The sequence below is a fragment of the Rhinichthys klamathensis genome, unplaced genomic scaffold (assembly GCF_029890125.1).
Source record: "Rhinichthys klamathensis goyatoka isolate OS25496 unplaced genomic scaffold, OSU_Roscu_1.1 h1tg000076l_1, whole genome shotgun sequence".
In the NCBI taxonomy this organism is placed as follows: domain Eukaryota; kingdom Metazoa; phylum Chordata; class Actinopteri; order Cypriniformes; family Leuciscidae; genus Rhinichthys; species Rhinichthys klamathensis.
Window position 1 is genome coordinate 1,134,607 of NW_026606618.1, and position 21,376 is coordinate 1,155,982.

The 21,376-nt window shown below is 38.4% G+C and overlaps 1 protein-coding gene and 1 long non-coding RNA gene across 2 annotated transcripts; one reads left to right on the forward strand and one right to left on the reverse strand.

Annotated features, from left to right (window-relative positions):
* Positions 1 to 99: 99 nt before the first annotated feature.
* slc7a5 (solute carrier family 7 member 5) lies at positions 100 to 18,173 on the reverse strand. Its single transcript, XM_056250814.1, has 10 exons — positions 17,399 to 18,173; positions 13,269 to 13,394; positions 6,819 to 6,924; positions 6,211 to 6,255; positions 5,806 to 5,929; positions 5,546 to 5,649; positions 5,222 to 5,318; positions 3,912 to 4,061; positions 2,606 to 2,783; positions 100 to 305 (listed from the first exon to the last, which is right to left on the reverse strand). The coding sequence occupies exons 1-10, from the start codon at positions 17,973 to 17,975 to the stop codon at positions 250 to 252; spliced, it is 1,563 nt and encodes a 520-aa protein (XP_056106789.1). The 5' UTR covers positions 17,976 to 18,173; the 3' UTR covers positions 100 to 249.
* On the forward strand, positions 9,017 to 9,873 carry LOC130085198 (uncharacterized). The gene is made up of 2 exons (XR_008807120.1): positions 9,017 to 9,162; positions 9,402 to 9,873. It is a non-coding gene; the product is annotated as an uncharacterized LOC130085198 (long non-coding RNA).
* Positions 18,174 to 21,376: the final 3,203 nt, after the last annotated feature.

The window sequence follows — 21,376 nt, forward strand, 5'->3', positions numbered from 1 at the left end:
TGTAACTTGAACATAAAGACTAAAACGAATACAGTAATACATTTGATTGAGAAAGGACTGACAAAATCTACATCTCAATTGAAATGCTCCTGTAACATACTGGTTTCGTACGTGGTGATTAATATAGATGTTGCCTGTGGCAGCAGGATACGACGTTTTTCTGGCTCACACGAGGAGAGGTGAGGCAGTCGAGGAATACAGTGAGGGAGTCTGAGGTGGATATGAGGCATCTGTCGCTCTGTTTGCTCTTCAGGACTCCTGAGGAACCACTTCCATCAGTTTCTGGAATGTCGCCGTGGTAGAGACTGGACAGAAATAAATAAATAAATAAACAATATATATGTATTAATCAAAAAAGATAGTAAAGACATTTATAGTGTTACAAAAAGTTTCTATTTTAAATACATTCTGTTCTTCTGATTAATCATGAATACTGAAAAAAGTATCACGGTTTCCACAATAATATTAAGCAGATCAACTGTTCATTATAAAAATAAATGTTTCTTGTGCAGCAAATCAGCATATTAGAAAGATTTCTGAAGGATCATGTGACTGAAGACTGGAGTAATGATGCTGCTGAAAATTCAGACTTGCATCACAGGAACAAATTACATTTTCAAATATATTACAGTAGAAAACAGCTACTTTAAATTGTAATAATATTTCACAATATATCAAATAAATGCAGCTTTGGTGAGACTAACTGTGCGTTCACACCGCCGCCGACGAGAGCGGCAAAATTCGCTCTCGCCGCCCTGCCAATGACGCCGTGGAAAGATTCATGGACGCTCTGACGTAGATCGAATGCTTGGTCTTTTTTTAAACTTTATTTAAAGGGGCCGCAAAGCAAACAAGCATGTCGAATTGTCGATCGTTATTTTTGCAGACTGACAAGTAGGGTATAACCTCATGGAATCTTTTGTGAAAGTAATAAATTGATCGATGGAAAGAACTTAACAATTATAGTGACATGTTTGCTAACTAAATAAACCAATTTAAAGCCATTTGTGTGGTGTGTCTTTTGTGTTCATGGTTAAGTGCTAATCTAATTTGCATTCCCGCTGAAAAACAAGCGTTCTAGCACGCTTGAAAATCTTGCCTATAAATAGTGTTGCACGCCTTCTTTTCGAATTCAAATGATCATACTCTCCTCTATTTTGCTTGGGAACTAATGTGGTCGGAACCAAAGTTTACAGGACTGCGTTCCCTGGAATCCTCTCAAACGGAGCACTTCTAAATTCCGATTGGTTGCCGCCGAACCGCGTCATAGCTCATTACCATAAAGTTGACCTGACTTCAACTTCTCCCTTCTCCTCGCCGCCGGCTCTCATTGAAAATGAATGGCTTCCGGCCACTTTGACACTCTCGCCGGCGGCGGTGTGAATGCACAGTAAGAGACTGAATTTAAAAACATTTTTTTTTAAAACACACACACACACACACACACATAGAGAGTACCACTGATTTAAACTAGCATGCAATTAATTCCATCATCATTAAACATTTTATTTTGAGTATGATTTATTAGTGCATGCTATTGTAAATTGTGTTTTTTAAATACCACGTGGGACCTAACAAAAGCAATATAAATATAAAAGCCCACTTTTAACAATCCAATCCAATCTCATTGGATTAAAACAAGCCACATCAAGCCATTTATTACTAAATATTCTTTTAACACTTTAAATCTGCCAAATTATGGAGGTTAAATAATAATAATAATAATTCATTATATTTATATAGCGCTTTTCTAAGCACTCAAAGCGCTTCACATGGAAGGGGGAATCTCCTCAACCACCACCAATGTGCAGCATCCATTTGGATGATGCGACGGCAGCCATAGTGCGCCAGAACGCTCACCACACACCAGCTTACTGGTGGAGAGGAGACAGAGTGATGAAGCCAATCAGTGTATATATATATATGGGGATTATTAGGAGGCCATGATGGACAGAGGCCACTGGGCAAATTTGGCCAGGATGCCGGGGTTACACCCCTACTCTTTCGAAAGACATCCTGGGATTTTTAATGACCACAGAGAGTCAGGACCTCGGTTTAACGTCTCATCCGAAGGACGGTGCTCTTTTGACAGTATAGTGTCCCCGTCACTATACTGGGGCGTTAGGACCCACAGACCACAGGCTGAGCGCCCCCTGCTGGCCTCACTAACACCTCTTCCAGCAGCAACCTGGTTTTCTCAGAAGGTCTCCCCTCCAGGTACTAACCAGGCTCAGCCCTGCTTAGCTTCAGTGGGGAACCAGTCTTGGGCTACAGGGTGATATGGCTGCTGGCGACTTTTACACAACCATTGTAAATATTATGCATTACATTACAATTACATTACATTACATTACATTACATTACAATTACATTACATTACAAAATGCATTGTAAATATCTTATTTTGTCTTGAAAAGCAGTTTAGTCACAAGTTTAATTCAAACATTAACTTTGTCAGATGTAAGAATGGCACTCAAAGTCAGTTAAAAACAATGTTAGCCTTCATAACCCGAATGGTGTTTCAGATTTCAAGAATGCAGTTTTAACTGTCTAGAACCATCTTTTTTCTCATTGTCATGAAGCACACTAAAGGAGAGACACTCACAGATGATCTGCAAGAGCCATTTTGGTTTGGTCTGCCACCAAACGCCGAAGAAGTAGACGGGAACTCCTGTGGCGATGATTCCGAATCCTGTAGCACATTCCACAGGGGTTTTCCAAATGGACACCACGATGAGGAACAGGCAGGCCAGTACGAAGGAAACGGGCAGCAGAATATTGACCTAGTGGACAGAGAGAGGTTGGAAAGTTTTGAAAATGTGATCAAAAGTCTAATTTAAAGTGCTGTCGGAAAGTGTAAAGTATGTGTATTGAGGAACATTTATTTCACATATGAAAGACACGCACTGTTGAAGTGTACAGCTTAATATTGCCCTTTTTCTCTGACAATCACCATTCTTCTCTGGCTGCTCAGTGTGGTGGGACATCCTGATCTTTGATGTTTGGGTTGTGTTGTGTTTTCTCCATTTATATACAATGAACTTCACAGTGCTCCAAGGTTCAAAGCAATTCTTTTTATAGCCTTCTCATGTCTTTTTTCCATTTACAATTACATCACAAAGTTCCCCAGAGTAGATTTTTGCTCTTTGTGATAGCCGGACTGATCTGGTTTTATACCTGGTATTAAGATGCGTTTTGGTCAATCGGATCGCAAGTGGATGACGCTAAATACAGGTGTAAGCGGTCTAGAAAGTTTTAAGCTTGTCCACTTTTGACCACTTCCAGAGGTAGTCGAAAACAGATTCAACAGGATTGCTTTCGTTCTGTAACGCTCAAGTAGTCGAATGTATTTGAACAGCCACAAAAGACAATTTTTGCCATTTTAAAAGTATTAATATCTCACCCAATCTTTGGAATAGTAGTAATTTTCTTTGAAAGTAATATTCCTAGTGTATTATAAGGATTCCTAACATCTAGAAGTTTGACACTTCAATAGTTAAAAGCATCAATGAAATCAGTAAAGTGTCTAAAGACAACATTACAGGCAGTAATTAATACCAACAGACAATGGATTGTCCCTAATGAGATCGAAAATGAGAAAAAGATTGTGAGCAATAAGCAAATGGCCTCTTTCACTCCAGTGCCTTCAAACCTCCTTTGATGAACATCCCTCTGTGTCCAGCAGATGACCGGAGACAGAATGTGGATGAATGAGAGAGGCGCACAAAAGGGCCTGTGTGTTACCGTTCTCTTGCTGGCTGTGTCCGGATTTAGAGAGAGAACACATATTATGGCAGGTCACTTCTCATGGATTTGAAAGTGTGACCTCCTTCCCCATCACAAAGTCCATCTGTGTTCACTTACAGATGTTCAGCCAATCAAAAAGTTGTTTGCTCTGCCCCCTGGCTCACCTTAATTGGTCGTTCCAACTCAGGTTTTTTGTAGCGTAGCCACATCATTCCAACGATCGCCATGGCAATGCAAAGCCAATTAAAGAAGCTGAAGAAGTTGATGACAGAGAATATGTCATTGGAGAAAGCGTAGAGGAGTGTCATGATACACTGTGAAGGGAAAAGTAAAGAAAAGGCGGGTTAAACTTTCTATTTTGCCAATTATTTGGCATCCAGCAATCTTTTATTTTAAGTTGGTTAATTTTTTTTTATGTGGGTCAAACATTTCTTTGTGTAAATTGACCTTTACAGTAAAATGCAGTCTAATTCATTCTGATTTGTGAATCAGTAGAACTAGTAAAAAAAAAAATTATTCACTCAAAAATTAGAACTAGAACTAGTAAATTTAAACCGGTTCATTGAAAAGAATCGACTCGTAAGAATGATCACTCAAACGAGTCACTTAACAATTAAACAGATTCTCGAAATAACTAGGTGTTTACCGATAAATGATTTGCTCAAAAATTGGTTAAAATGATTCATCAAAAAGAACTGATTCAAAAGATTTATTTGCTCAAAAATGGGAACCGGATAAAAGATTAATTTGTCCAAAAATTTGTACCACTAAAACCAATTCATAAAAAAAAAAAGAAGAAAAAAAAAGAATTGACTCAAAAGACCGTTTTGCTCAAAATTAGAACCGTTTACACCAATTTATTGAAAAGAACATGCTAAAAAGAATGATTCACTCACAAATTAGAACTGGTTAAAATCATTAATTGAAAAGAACCAACTCAAAGGAATAATTCACTCACAAATGTAAAAAGTTAAAATACGTAAAAAAAAAAAAAGCCCCTTTCAGATGTCTTTAACTTTTTTGGGCCGGCAAGTTTCAATCCCTTAGAGGGCTTAGAAGCCTATGGAGGAGTGATCCAGCTCTCAGATTTAATCAAAAATATGTTAATTTGTGTTCCGAAGATGAACGAAAGTCTTACGGGGTTGGAACAACATGAGGGTGAGTAATTACTGAAAGAATTTTCATTTTGGGGTGAACTAACCCTTCAAGACGCTGCTGAGACATTACATGTCACATCGATGTCACGTGTCTTTACGGGATTTTTACGGGTTGAGTGTGAACAACTGAAAAATCTCTGATTCCGGAAAATCACTGGCAGTGTGAATGAACCAAAATCAAACGAACCCGGGTCAAATCCCGGGTCACTTTACCTGTGTATTTTCCGGAATCTCTCTGTGAAAGGGGCTTAAGAAACTGGACATAATTTGAAAGTCATAGTGAGGGATGAGGGATGCGGTTGGTTGTGGACACCTACAGTAAATATAAGCGAAGGCAGAGGGGTCAGCAGATCAGGGTGGATCATCGACAACAAACTGGGAAGATGACCTTCTCTGGAGCCCACAAAGAACAGCCTGAAGGGAAAGAGAAAGATACATAAGAGACCGTTTTGGCCATTAGGTCTGATACTAACCAGCATTACAAACAGATCTGTTTCAAGATAACCTGGGCAGCGTTTGCAGTGGAAAAGTACAACACTAAGTTGTTTATTTGATTAATCTGTATGGTTAAAGTAAAGTGATCTGATTAATGTGACCTCTTTCAACAAAGGATATTCATAACAAGTGTGTGTGTGCATTACCTAGATGAAGTAAACAAAGAGCCATTCACAGAGCCAAAGCAGGACAGGCCCACAAACACAGGGATTATCCAAGCCATTGGCCCTAGGTGGTAGTTTCCAAAGTCCTGAAAAAAACAAAAAACACTTAATCATTATTATATAACTTTAATAAACATTAATAAAAAGGAAACTAGTAACTGAGTTAACAAATAAACACATTGAGTTAATAAAGGTAACTAGGCTAAATATGGAATAGAATGTGTCTATGTGGCGACACTCACAACAGCAACAGCTTCAGATGAGAGCATTTGGTCCGGACTAAGCGTGGTGAAGTAGGCCAGGTTGGTCAGCACATAGACAACGGTCACAATGGGAAGCGAGATGATGATAGCCAGAGGCAGATTTCTGTAAAACGCCAGAACATACACCATAACATAACCCACTACTCTCAAAAACTTCACTATGCTTTTTAATTTAAAAAAAATGTAATTAAAGACCTTATGTGCACTCAGTTGTTTTTTGTGCATCTAATTTTGTAGAAATTACCTTAATAACAGTTTGACATGATTAATTTACTTAGTGAGCGAAAGTACTTATACATAAGCTGTCTTAATTATAAGATCTTTCCAGTGGACTGAAACGTTTGCTCCCTTAAAAAGAGGAAAACAAATATTTTTTTGACTTACCTGTATGGATCGATCATCTCCTCTGTGACAAAATTTAAATAATTCCTGGTAAAAAAATAAAAAATAAATGCAAACATTAAAAAAATGCTCTCTTACAATTTCAACTGCTGAAGGCCAAAAATGAAGACGTAGAAACTATAAAGAAAAAGAAACTATAATAATTTGAAAGAGGATGCAGAGAAATTATAGATTGACCGACAAATAGTTTTGAATTCTAATTAAGGGGAAGTGTAAAATTTTGTGAATATTATAAAACTTCTTCCGGCGCCAGCTGAATATGCAGAGTGAAGTATAAGTTCAGCTGATTTCCATGGAAAGTGCAAACACTGAAATTATCAAAACAACTATGTGGGATTTTGGACCAATGGGATTTCACAGTGGACGCGTCTACTCAGCATGACCGAAAAAAAGAAACCAAGCGTTCATCAAAATACCTTATTCTATGTTGTTGTAGTCAAGACTCTTTAGGATAAAGAATTAGATTTACATGGAAAGATATCTTGGATCGCATGGTGTAGAATTACATTTTACTAGTGATTTCCCTTTTTAAAGTCAAAGTCTAACTCTTCCTGCTTTCACCCAAATATAGAGAAGTTCTGTGGTCTTACCATCCTCCATAAGCAAACAGCCCACTGTAAAGAGCCAATCCGATGTTGCCAAAGTCTGTTTTGCTTCCTTTGAATGAATTTTCAGGCAGAAGATCAGTAGTATCACCTGCAACAGAAACAATCAGCGTGAAACATGAGATACAGTGCTGTTGCAAACTATCAAGAACATTATGTAACATAAACAACCCAAACAAGTCATAATATCTGGGGAGTACTCTACAATTCCCACAATATTTCCCATGAGAGGAACAAACAAGCTTGCATGGAAAAAGTTAAGGTGGAAGACTGTTTCCTGCTATCATAATACGGTGAATTTTCAAAATCAACATGCTGAAATTCTCAAGGCTGGTTGTGGGCAGAAGGTCGGCACATGAGGGTCAATGTCACAGATGACACAACTGAAGCGCAAGAGTGATGGGAAAACAAGAACCGGAGAGAAAACGGAGGGTTTGCGCATTCTTGAACACCCAAAGCCTGTGAATTTCCCACTGGATCAACAGATGAACAGTGTTTTTTCAGGCTGAGACCCGCTCTCTATCTGTTCCATGAGAAAGCCGGGGGAGACCAATCCTCTACGTGCATCCATCTCTCCAAAGCCTGTGGGTCGTGCGACGAGGGTTTCCCTAAAAGTAGATGCCGTATTGGTTCAATTTATGGTTACGAAACAGGGGTCCGAAAAGAACTAGTTTCACAGGTTTGATTTGTATATGCAGAACAGAAGAATCTGAGACTAAATCATAAAAAAGTGACTTGCAACTTGAGTACTCCAGAAATCATTTCTGTGAATATCGCTACACAAGGACTCTCTTGTACTTTCTTTCTTGCTTGCTCTTTCTTTTCTTTGAGAATGTGTGGGTATTTCTACTTTCATTCCTGAGCAGCTCTTTAACACAATAGCATCAACTGATTTGATGCCCTAATTTGCATATTTTCCAGGTTTAACGGCCTTAAGGCAGAGAAAGTAAAGCACATGATTAGCACAACCTTTTTAAATCTAAAAATGGACAATCAATGGAATATTTCTCTTTGTTCCCCCATAGTTAACTATGGCCACTGGGATTTATACTGTATATATTATATATACACTACCGTTCAAAAGTCTGGGGTCAGTAAGATTAATTATTTTATTCAGCAAAAGCACATTAAAATTGATCAAAAGTGACACACAAAAAAAAATCTAATTTAGATAAGTGTTTCAGAAAATCCAGATTTTTTTTTATCACAATTTCCACAAAAATATTACTATTACTAAAATATTAAATAAAAACATTGCAACAAATCAGCATATTAGAATGATTTCTAACGGATCATGTGACAGAAAAAAAGGAAGCTTAGCCATCACAGGAATAAATTACATTTGAAAACATATTAAAATAGAAAACAGTCATTTTACATTGTTATAATACTTTATAATATTACTTTTATGTAATTAATACGTTTTAACTGTATCTTTGATCAGTGAACATAAGACACTTCGGTAACGCTTCCTTTTACAGTACAGTTACGTGTACTTACAGTGTACTTACCTAGTTATTACCCAGTAATTGTAATTACTATAATAAGTACATACTATATACTATAGTATGTACATGGGTAACAGGACTGTAAAAGGAAGTGTTACCGACACTTCTATACAAATATATTGGTATATGTAGAAATTAACATTACCCAGATTAATTAAGTACTTATTGTAAAGTGTTGTCTTGTGGCAATGTATTGTGAGAGTAATTTTGTGAACAAGTTTGCAGTGTAAGAACGATTACTGCCCAAGGCGAGTTCATGTGAATCAGTGTGATCGATGGAGGCCAACGCCACCAGGTCACATGACACGACAGGCGAGGTAGGTGTGTGTGTGTGTGTGACTGTAGGCCCGAGGCAATCAGGCGCAGAACGAGACTGAAAGCCTGTATAAACTCTTTGTATAAACTTGAGTATTACAGGCTCAGACCTGAGCTTCAGAGAACTATGCTTGCACAGAACAGCCCAATCTCTGTCTAAGAGAAATGCTTCGACAGCAGATCTCAGCTTACATAGCCTAGACTCAATCTGAAGAATTCCTAAAAACAACAGGCAACCTCAAACACACACTTTTCTAACAGGCAACAGCTCAGTGTGTGAAAGTGAGCCGAGCATCCTACACTCTAAAAAAACGCTGGGTTGAACCTGTTGGGTCATTTTGTTGGGTTATTTGAAACAATACAGCCCTCCGACGCAACAACCCAGCGGTGGCTTTACTACAACAACCCATCTGATGGGTTACACAGAGCGTGGGCTTCTCCATCATCGTCAGGAGAGAGCAGATCTTAACGCCGCAGAATTGGTGCATTACTTCAGTAAATTAAAGGTTTGTATACATTTTATTTCGTCTATAAAGTCTTTACAGTGCAATAAATCTCATATATTTATGAGATGTCAGTCAGCTGAATGTGTCAGTCAGCATCGCTCTGTCTCGCATGATGGAAACGCCTTTTTCCTTGAATAAAATGATTTTGATTCGTTATAATACTGAATATTATTAATTTGAATGTTAAAATATGTTAACATCAGAACTCAGAACTCTGTATTGTTTGTTTATGTGTGCAGGTTATAAGGAGCTTGTCAAGATATCTTTGGTTTATGTGAAACGCAGAGCAGCGGTTTGAGGTTGGCAGCTGCCCCGCCGAACAGTGGCCCGTCACAAGCTCAGATTTAAGCAAAAACACCGCAGCACTTACGACAGGAATATATGTGGAAAATAGAGGAAAACTAATTGAAGCGGAGAGGAGAGAGAACTTTGAAAACTGGCTGCAGCGAGTTTTGGCCGTAGTGCTTTTAGTTTGTTCGTTGGCATGAGAAAAATAAGCGAAATATGGTCAAATTTATTTTCAAACGTAAGTTATTAAATATTTAACTTTTAAAAAGCAATTTCGTTGAACTGTATAAGCTGTATAATTGTTAAGTTGACATTCTTTTCTGCACTTTTTTATACACATGTGCATGTTGTTTTAACTCTTAACTATATTTTTGTGCATTCCTGGGTGTTCTTGCTTATTAATAAATGTTCAGCTTTTGATTATTACTGTTGCCTGTGTTGTTACTATAGTAATTCTGTGTGTGATTTTAATTTTCAACATATTTTAGGTTCATTTTAAGCCAGCTATGTAGTTATTTTTAATCAATAGTTTAGTTTAATAAAACAACCCAGCATGTTGACTCAACATTTAACCCAACCAGCTGGGTAAAAAAACAACAACACTGGGTTTGCCCAATTTTGACCCAGTGCTGGGTTGCCAAATAACCCAAATTGGGCTGTTTTAACCCAGCATGTTTTAGAGTGTACGGTGACTGAGAAGTGCAAAACAAATAACAATAATGAAAACAAATGAACAAATCTATAATGAAAACAAAATAACAAATCCAAAAACAAAACATCATATTTTAAACACAATGGCTATTTTAGTGTGAGCCACGATGCTTAGATTGAGTACAGCTTGCATCATTTCCTGTTCCCTCCTTTTTACCCATCTTTACTCAGCTCTCAACTAAAATTATCAATACAGTGGCAAAAAGAGCAAAGCTGAAAACTTAGTTTCCACCAATGCTTATGTTAATTAGCGAGTGGAGTCTGGGGAGTGGGCGGAGTCCCACTTTCTCAGTGTGGGCGGAGCTCCAGTCCCTGCAGAGTTCACCATGGTTGATGAACCACAAGGTGTCCTGTTGCATGCTTCTTTTTAGCAACGGCTGGGTGGTTTGGTGTGATAACGTAGCGGTATTAAGCACTAGTGCTTTTCTCAAAACAAACTCAAGCACTAAGATACACACCGAGACCTTTTCTGGTCTTCTAAGTGAGATAAGTCTATCAAGCAGTCAAACAGAAGCCACTTTGTGCACAGAAACTGAGACAGACAGAGGAAATGTCACAGAGCAAGACACTGTGAATTAAACAGCTCTTTCAACAGCAAGACTTCATAAATAAATAAATAGGACACTTGTCTTGTCATTTTAGCCATACAGATATCTTAGGACATTTCTACCTACATTTGTTTTAAAATATTACTCTCTCAGGGCAGGGAGGGGGTGTCTCTCTATGGATCAAATTCACAGGCATCATTCTCTGGCCTCGCTGTTCTCATGATCATTTTGCATTTGCTTATCAAGATAGCACACAAATACGCCCAATAGCTAGCCGGCTGTCTCACTGTCTTCAGTCAAAATGAACAATCATCTAATGCATTCTAACTAATGCATTCTACAAACATTTTATTTTTCAAATAAATGCTTTTTTTATTCATCAATGAACAAAAATATTAAGCATCCTAATAATGAACCAAACCAAATCAGCCAAATCAGCATATTAAATATATATATATATCATTTAAATATAAGAAAAAGAAAATTCTGATTGGTTATTGTGGCATTTTGCCACAATAACCAATCAGAAAAAAGAAACCGTGTGATTGGTTAGCGTTAGACAGGATGCTGTCCGGACTGGCCCCGCCCCTGAGCACTTGAGTACTCGTTTTTGAGATGTCACCTCTCAGTACTCGAAATTTATAATCTCTATAATGCATGTGGCAACCTCAGCAACTAAAGGACACACCCAAAGGCTTAACCAATCAAAGAAACCCACACCCAGAGGCAAGGGCAAACTCTGGCAGTCTTGCCGAAATTTGGGTGTGGCAGGCCAACTAAAACCGTTCTGGCTCCCATATGACATGATTCAGTAATTAACAAGTAGCACAGCGTCTCCTTCCCATTTTTCTTTCTTTCAATAACCATCTCGCTGTCTGTCACTACATGTCCACTGCTGTGGGCAGTGAGAGAAGGTGGAGGGGAGATAAAAGATCTAATAATCTAATAATCCATTCGAATTAACCTGTCCTGTCTCGCTGACTCACAACTGATTGAATGATACCAGCTTCAGGCCTTTGTTTGTGCAGCAGACACGGGCATGTAGCAAGTGAATGGACCTTTATTAATCTCCATCTCAGACTGTGAAATCCTCTTGTTCCTTTCTGAATTTGTGAGCTTATACCAGTAAGCTAATGAGAAACCGAACCAAAAAAAGTTACATAAAGGGACAAACAGTGCGCCCAAAAATGCATCTGCTAAATGTATAAATGTAAAAGTTATTCTCTGTGAAACCACTGATGTTAATTCCATTTGGTTACTGTGGCCATTTAAACAGAAACTACTGTAGTTCACGTCAAGGCTGGGGGTAAGGTCTGCCAGCTAGTACTACAAATCTTTAAACTGCTCTTTCTTTTTGTTTGCTCACTATTTCTCTAGACTATTGCTGTCAGTGCTTTAGTGTCTCGATGGCAAACAATCAGAGCTGCTGTTCTGGCTGCACATTCAGCTCGTCTACAATTCAGTCCAATTCTCTGAATCTGAATCCAGGCAACAGAAAGCCCTAAAAGTGATGGAGTGCTGACATATCAGTGCCTGAGGCATGTGTCAAGATTGCTGAACCAAGACTGCCGATAAACCTTATTTTTATATACGATCATATACATTATTTTTAAGAAATAACCAGTAAATTGAATATAAAAATGAAATATATATATATATATTAAAATTAAATTAAAACGTAAACAAAATTGTAAATATAATATAATGATTAGATCAAATAAATTTAAAGAAAATTGATTAAAATACATTTAAAATGACAAAAAAACCTAGATAGTTAGGGATCAAATGTTTGTTTTTAGTGATATATTTTATATTTAATATAAATTATAGTAAAATAATGGTTTCATCATATATTTTGTAAAAGGGTTAAATGGCTAAAGCAATATAACACTAAATCTGTGTCAAATTTGAGATTATGAAATGAGATTATTTACTTATTTTGTAAGATTTTAATTTTGAAATTATTTTTAATAATGTGTGATTTTAATTGTTGGATACAGTCAAGAACTCCAGAACCTCTGTTGGATATTTGATGCGTTTAAAAATACATGCTATGTTTATTTTATGTTAGCTAATAGTTTATCTATTAATTGATTAAAAAAATTATGGGACACCAAATTGTACCCTTTTCATGGAAAATGTCTTCTGTTGAACTGAACTTGGTGTCAAACTTTGTGTAGCTTGCAAATACTTTTAACCCAGCTAAGCAAAGCACAAAAGCAACACTGTAATGAAAATTGTTGGAACAGTACATTGTATCCATAGCAAATCTAAACAAAGACTATGCAAACCTTGATTCATAATAGACATTAAACATAATACATTCCCTCTGTCGGTATTTACAAACATGTGCTATTCATATGGGTTCTTGTGGTTACCGTGTGACATGGTCCAACTTATATATGCGTATATGTATTTTCTTTCATTTATATTATGGAAACACCATTATTAGCCAAAATAACAGCTATTTGGCTGTTTTCCATTACATTCTTCAGCACTTGTTTAGTTACCTGACTGATTGCTGGTGGACATTTAGGTGTGTTTGTGTGTGTTACCCACCTTTGCCAATCTCCACAAAGCCAATAATGATGATGAGGGCCAGGGCGAGTAGCTTAGCAGCGGCAAAGGCATCTTGGACCCTTGTGGCGGCCTTCACACTGTAGCAGTTGATAGCAGTCAACAACACTATGGAGAGAGAAGGAGGGAGAAAAAGAACCACAGCCACTTATTTTTAGTCTTTCACAACACAGGTTCAGAGAAAGTTGACCTAAATACTTGGTAAACTAATTAGGGTAGAATTTGTCAGCCATGCTTGAACTCAGGAGGCGAGGCGTCGCTCACAAATCGCTGTTTACGCTTAGTTACACGTAGGGTTGCCACCTGTCCCGGTTTTACCGGGATTGTCCTTCTTTTTAATAACTTGTCCCGGGAAATTTATGCACTCTCCCGGGACACTGAATGTCCCGGTTTTCGAAAGGCAACGTGAATATGTTCAAACTGTGTAGCGCGCGGACGACAGAGAGGGAGAGAGTGAAAGACCTTGCGTGTGTGTGCTAGTGTGCCTCAAAAAGCGCATGTAAGAAGCGCGCAATTAATCGCTTTCCCCCATTGGGCGGGTCATCGATATGTCCCGGTTTTTAATCAGACATAGGTGGCACCCTAGTTACACGTGGCAGCATGAAATAGCATGGCTGCCAAATTTGTACTTACCGGTATTATCAGAGATCAAATAAAGTGTGGTTAAATATCTGTCCGATCTTGAAAATGTCAGAACCAAATGTAAGGTTCAAAATCATATTCTTCAGGACACATTAATCTGCCTAATGGGTTCTAATTGTATTACTGGGTGGATCTGAGAACGATTACCTGAATCATACTCAAATGTCTCGTCCCTACTTATTCCATCCACTTACTTTAATTTTCGTTTGGTTAATTCTGTTTCAATGTGATTAAAGGGTTAGTTCACCAAAAAATAAAAAGTATCCCATAATTGACTCACCCTCAAGCAATCCTAGGTGTATATCACTTTCTTCATTCAGCCAAAAACAATCAAGAGTTATATTAAAAAAATATTCTGGCTCTTCCAAGCTTTATAATGGGAGTGAATAGAGCCTGCGATTTTTAAGCCCAAAAAAGCACATCCATCCATCCATAAAACTCATCCTGTAATCACTGGCCTCTGGTAATAGCCGTACGCAAGTCTAGTTCTGGCGGAAGAGTGAACTCTGACCCGACGCATGACGTATTGACGAACGCGGAAGCGCAGAGGATAGATAAAAACAAAACACTGGTCACGAATTAGAAGTCTACAACGAGAATTTTTAAAGAGAAATGACGGAGGAGCTTGAGTTTGTTGCCCAATATATTGATTAGGCCTATAGTTTATAAAGTTATAAAAATTGATATTTTTCTTACAAAAACGGATCGCTTCGCTTCAGAAGGCCTTTATTAACCCCCTGGAGACGTGTGGATAACTTTAATCACGGGTGGAAACCCTTTAACAGAAAGCCTATTGACTGGACGACTATGTGACAATTTTTAATAAGACTGATTGAATTTGTCTGGGCTGATAGCAGTGTGGGTAACGATTTAGGAAAACGCATTTAATTGCAATTTTCCAGATTTTTTCCCACAGGTTTGCTATGCTTGTGAGTAGGGCTGTATGAATTAACAAAAAAAAAATCATTTTGAATTTTTTTTGTCATTGTTTTGTTCAATAAATAAATAAATATACTATAGTCATAATACTTGTACAAATTTTATTTTATGACTGTATGATTATAACTGTATGAATATAGGTGCCTTGGTGGCTCAATGGGTAGCGGCACTGTTGCCTCACAGCAAGTAGGTCCCCAGTTTGAGTCCTGGATGAACCATGATGAGGCCTTTCTGTGTGTGTGCTACCCTGCCTACGGCCCGGATGAGTTACACAAGGTAAGTGGTTTGAAAAACAAATGGATGTATAAAAAATAAAATGAGCAGGTATATGTGCCACAGGCTGCTTGAAACATAAAAGTTCACCGACAAAATACTGGTAAACATATTTTGAAGGAATAATAAAAAACATTAGCCCCTATCACATCAGCCTCCAGCCCCTGCCTCCAAGCTCCCTAATAAATGTGATTAACTAACGAATACTTCAAAGCAGCATTAGCTGTAAATCGGTCTAGGCACCAAACAGAGAGGCCAAACCCAAAAGCCTTTGTGTGCCCCTAAAGTACAAAAGGGGGTCTGTATTGGGTAGGACAGTAGAGCCTGGGTCCCTCAAGCAAGAACACATGCACACGCTGTTGGATTAATGTCGGGCATTGCAGTTCTCGTTCTTAATAGACTAGGATCATGAGACAGGTTCCTCCCTGAAATCCCTTATGGCAAGAGCATGGTCTGGCTCAAGGGGCGTCTCCCATGGATACACTCTTACGCAGCATAGTTTAATGCCACGAACCAATCCGGGAGGCCCTTTTTAATCATAACCTCAAAACACATGAGAAATTGGGTCAGGGGAACAATGGCCAGCTGCAACGCCAACAGACACAAATACTGTCTATGAGGAACCAGACCATAGAACTGGGCACTTGAGCTTAACATTTACATGTAAATCCCATAACTTGTCGTTGCTCAGTTTAAGCATATGGTCATAGTCGTCTTTACCTCCCTTTCTGTCTTGTCATGTGGGTTCTTATGGAAAGATTAGACTAGCAGGGTGAGATTACAGTGGATAGTGGGTGCTGTGTTCATTCACTCCCTCACAATCACAAAGAATACACATTCCTGTACCCCAATCAAGCATTCATCTGGCCTAATTGAGAAAGGAGGAGGAGAGTGAGAAGGAAAAATACAGGGAAAGAAAGAGAGAAATATGTGTTTTAATTTGTTGGCCAATTGGTAATTAGGGCTTGAGCTAATTCTGCTAATCCTGACTGGTTTAAACCTGCGGGAGGGCTTCATTGCTCGCATAGCTGCCATGGTGTATCACACCCTCAACATATTGCCATGAGCATGAATGTCAAAGATCTGTGAATGTGTGATTGTGATTGAAGCACTGCAGGGCTACATTCATTAACTCTTATTGGTCTTTACTCGCACAGCAGGAAACACCCCCAATTTACGGCATGCTATCTCTAATAGCACACATACTTCTCGGGGACGTCTACTCTATTTGATCTGCGTGTTTTCATCTGGAAGACAGTGTTACAAAGCACCTATGAGAAGCTTCCTGTCAGATGTTAAATATACATTTAGAAAACGTCTTTAAGATGTTTATGATAAAGAATGTATGCAAAACTGACTTTTTAAATTTTTTTATCAGATTTTTGTACACAGCAGATGCTTTCCAGATGAACCGCTCTTTTACAGACATCTTGGAGATGTACGTGTGCTATCTATAAGGGAATACAATTAGTAGCCAGATCATATACAATGAATAATCTTAGTTTAGACAGGTAATGTTATTGCATACAGTACAGGCCAACAGGTATATTTAAGTGGAGTTTCTGAAACATAAAAAAGCAGCGTAATTATTAAGTTAATGTAAGATGTTTTACATTATTAGCATTGCTTAATAACTTAAAACATCAAATTAACTACATTACTCTGCATTTTGTTAGTTCCTTGCTAAAATAAATCTGATGTGCATTTTCTCAAAATATAATATACATTCGAAATAAAAAAATATTAATATTAAAGCGTCGCTAAATTGGTATAATTAATACTAACAATGCAATAAATTTGCATAAAGCCCGCCAAGGTGATGTAGCAGCGCGTGCCACTGCCACCTCCTCCTCCTCACTAGATGATGAAATTTTTCTGCACCTTTTCAACATACTCATTTCCTCATTTAAGCTACACACGCCGTATCAGTGTCAACACATGGCGTTTCTGTCTCGAATTACACATTTTCTGTTAGACACATAGTAAAAAAATATATATATTCATAATTCGGCCGAACTGAGATAAATATTTTGACGGCGAGTAACGTACTAAATGAGGAGACTTGAACGCTGAGAAGATGGAAGAGCGCTAATGGCACGTGGAATGACAGCTGAGGCAAATTTTAACGTCAAAAACGTTTAACTATGGAGATCCATGATAAAGGTTGACTTAAGCCCTCGGTGGTTTTGTTTATTTAGGAAATAAATGGGTAAAACATATTTTATGTGACCTAACGACGTAGGTAACAGGTTACTCACGGATACATAGGCAGGCGACCAGCTTTGCCCCTGACTCAGGGACAGGGCAGAAGGGAAAGATGGGCTTCAGGAGATATGTGGCAAAAACATAGGCGACAATATACTGCGAGGACGGCCTTATGATGAGAAGCTCGATCCAGAGTTTCAGAAACGCAGGTAGAGAGCCGTAAACTTCAAGGATGTAGGCGTAGTCACCCCCTGATTTGGTGATGGTGGTCCCCAGTTCGGCATAGCACAGCGCGCCTATAGTGGAGAAGACGCCGCATACAGACCACACGACCAGAGACAACCCGACTGATCCGGCTTCTTTCACCACTCCGGTTGGAGTAACGAAGATACCAGAGCCAATAATGGTGCCTACAATAATGGCCACGCCGTTGACGAGAGTTATAGTTCTTTTAAGCTCGACTGTCTCTTCTCCCTCCGCAGCGCTGATATCTGCGGTCGGGCTTTCAGGCGTGCCGTCTCCTGGTCGGCTCATGTTGCCATTCCCTCCCCTGGAGAGCATCTTCTCCGTCACCTGCTCTTCATCCCGGTCCGCGGATGCATTTGAACTCCGTTTCTTCAACGCTGACATTGCTTCCTTTTGTCAAACAAAGCCAGACGCGTTGTTTTGCTTTTATTAAGTGTGAAAAAGACCCTTTCAGCTCCTTCAGACTGGGCTCGCTGATGCACGGTGGTACCGTGGAGTCAGGTCTGACTCAGAGAAACGTGGTTTCTGAAGTGTGTCAAGTCAACGTTGCAGAGACCCACAAAAGCATCTCCTGATTCGGCCTGCCTCTTTTTTCTCTCCTAATAACCGCGACATTGAGTGCAGTATCGCCCTCTAGTGTCTCAATTCCTTAAGAAAATTCATTTTTCTGGACTGAGCCGGTCCAGCAAGTTGAGCAAGTCAAACCAGTGTCTTTCATAATTTCATAATTTTGTAATGCAGTTGAACCCCCTAAGTACCCCTTGAGTTTGAAGTCACGTCAGGACATTTAAATAAATATGTTTATGTTATCTCTGCATGTTTATGACAATCAATATGGTCAATTATTTCTCTTGATATTACAAATATAATTAATTTCAAACAGTATGGAAAAGGGGTGAATTCAAGTTGATCGGGACACTTTTTGACAATCACCCTGAATTCACCCTATACTTTTTGAACGCTATAGAGAGCAAGTAATGCTACTAGAATATTCTGAAAGACTCGGCTGTTTTTATTATTAATTGTGCTGTATTTTGACTCATTTTTTCTATAGCTTTTACTTAATTTACACAGTTGGAATATTTTGATTGATGTTTTTAATTTGACACGTTTTAAATAAACTTTTTATTATTATTTAATTGGCCTTATAAGCACAATCTTACAACCCCCTGCAGTTTCATGCATTTGTGAACAACTGGTTGGAAAACCAGTTTTCCCAGTAGCATAATTAGTCTTGGGGGGAGGGGGAGGGGGAGGGGGGTGGGGGGGTTTTAGTCAAGTATTTTCTGTCTTATATATTCAGATAATCCTTGGCTAGACATGAATTGCCATTACTTGCCGTTTCAGGTTCAGCCCTTAAAAATTCTTTAGACTCAAACTTGATCATAATGTCTGAAGAAGCATATGAAAAAATAACAAAAGCTGTCCCTGCTAATTTCCTGTTTTCAGGTAAAGGCCCTTGAAACATCATGTCACATTCCCTGTGTGGACTTTAAAGATATTGAGCAAAACAACTTAAAATTGCATCCACAAACATGTGTTTCAAAGAGAATGACTTGCATGTCACATGCCTTCAAGGTATCAATCTCGGAGGACCTGAAGAGTATTCTCTGCAGGGGGGAAGTGTGTTAATACTTCATGACTTTGCATTTCATTTAAATGTTATTCATCAAGCATGTTTTATACAAATATGTTGCTGGCTGCCACCTGTTTTCTCTATGCACGTGTGCTCTCATCTAGGCTATACATTTTTGAAGTTAGCCTCCCCTGCTCCCCATCATGAGAATTACATTTTATTTATGTTTTCTCAGCTTAAAGATAAATGAGACAGCAGGTGACTTTTTATTTGATAAGTTGTGTGGTTTCTGCTGTGTTGTGGCCTGATATTTAAGAGTTGAGTTTTCTTTCTCTACAGGAGAGAGGGGTGTGGGCGTCTCAGTTCCCTGGCATCACAAGAGCTGGATGTCATTAGAAAACAATCAGCTCTGAAACTTTCGAGGGCCTGTCAGGTTTGTTCCAAGATTTAATGTACGTTGTAGATACATTTGTAACTAATAATTTGGGTATATTGGGGCATAAGTACTGAAACCTCTCTGTGAATATCTGAAATTAACACTCAATTGATTGGTTTGAAACGTTAACTTTTTTTTCAGTTCAACCAACAGTTAGTCAAAACACTCTGTTTGATCTAAAGAGGAAAACAGCAGGATTGGAGTTCTGAGAAACATCTTTAAGCCATAGGTTCCTGTTTATAGAAAGCTAAATGGAGTTTTCTTTTTGTCTAAAAATAACCTGCAAAAACACAGGAACAAAACCATAGTAAGAAGCCTCATATCAGAAGCGTTCATCTGTGACTTCTATTCAATTATGGATGCCTGAAATCTCAGAAGACACCAGTCTCCATCTTTCTTCATCAAAACCGTGACCGTCGCAGGGTTTTCCAAAGTCGTCGTCTTGATCTCCTGCTCTTCAATCGGTTCACCTCTATGGTTTGTTTTTCCTGTTCCTGTTTCTAAATTCTCTCACACAATGATGGGAAGCCATGGTGCGTTTGGGATACGCAAAAACCCAGTGTCTCGTCCCATTTTTATAACTCATGCAGCCAAGAACAACAAACATGGAACGGAATCTTTTTGAACCAAGTTTGAGACAAAACTCAATCCAGGTTCCCCAGCCTCTACAAACACCCACACCCTGGCCTTATCCTCTGTCTCTTGTCTTTAAGGTGCTGTCTAGCCCCAAAAATCTGAAACTTGCTCTCCACTGGTTCAGATTTATTGCCTGGAATCTTCTTAAGTCTTAGAGAAGGTCAATAGGTATGAAATGAGTAGCCTACAAAAGTGTTTACCTTTGAGAACAGTCCTAAAAAAGGTTCATATTGGTTGATGGAGATCTTACAACAGATAACAGAATTTTTTATCCTCTTTTTTTTTTTTGTAAATACAGCTTTAGTGGCATTCCATAACCGGCCATTAAAATGTAAAAGTAAAAAATTAAGAAGTTTAGGTAAATTTGGTCATGAGAGATTTAATATTGTAATGTTTCTTATGCACCACTGTGAATTCATTTTTGATTTAAATATAAAACAGTTATTTCATACAGGAGTACTGAATGCATTTTAAAATGTTTTAAAGGAATTATGTGTAACACAGTCCACCCCTGAAGACTCGTGTCTTGATTGATTTATTTCATTTTAAAACAAATGTTAATACACAACATGTCAGACAGCATGAATGCATTTGTTAATGTTCAGTTTTGGGTCTGTGGGCTCCCCCCTGCTAAATCCGCCAAAACACGTAGTTTTTAGCGCAGCTGATCCGGATCTAACCAGCACCTGGTGCAACAACGCTTGCTGGGATGGGGCCCCCATAAACCTCCAGCACCACCCTCTTCCTGCTTAAATCCCCAGGGCACATGCTTGCATACACCCACAAGTAAAACAAATTGAAAATCAACCAAATATGGGCCAAATACAAAGAAAGACATTTCCATTTCTTACAAAATCTGATAAAACTTACAACGAATAATACAGTGTTTGCACACAATACAAGATTGAAATCATAAAGTTTTGCATACGTTTGCATCATACGATGTATAATAGGCAGCATAAGTGACAGTTATGTAAATGACTTCAGGTGATAAGTAAAGAGACTGTCTATAAAACAAAACCAGATTTAGTGTTAAATCATGTTTATTAAATTTCCCTCAAGCTACTTAAAAAGACAAAACAGAGGCAAATCCTATCAATGGGTGTGGAGGAAAAAACAAAAAGTCATGTTTCATGG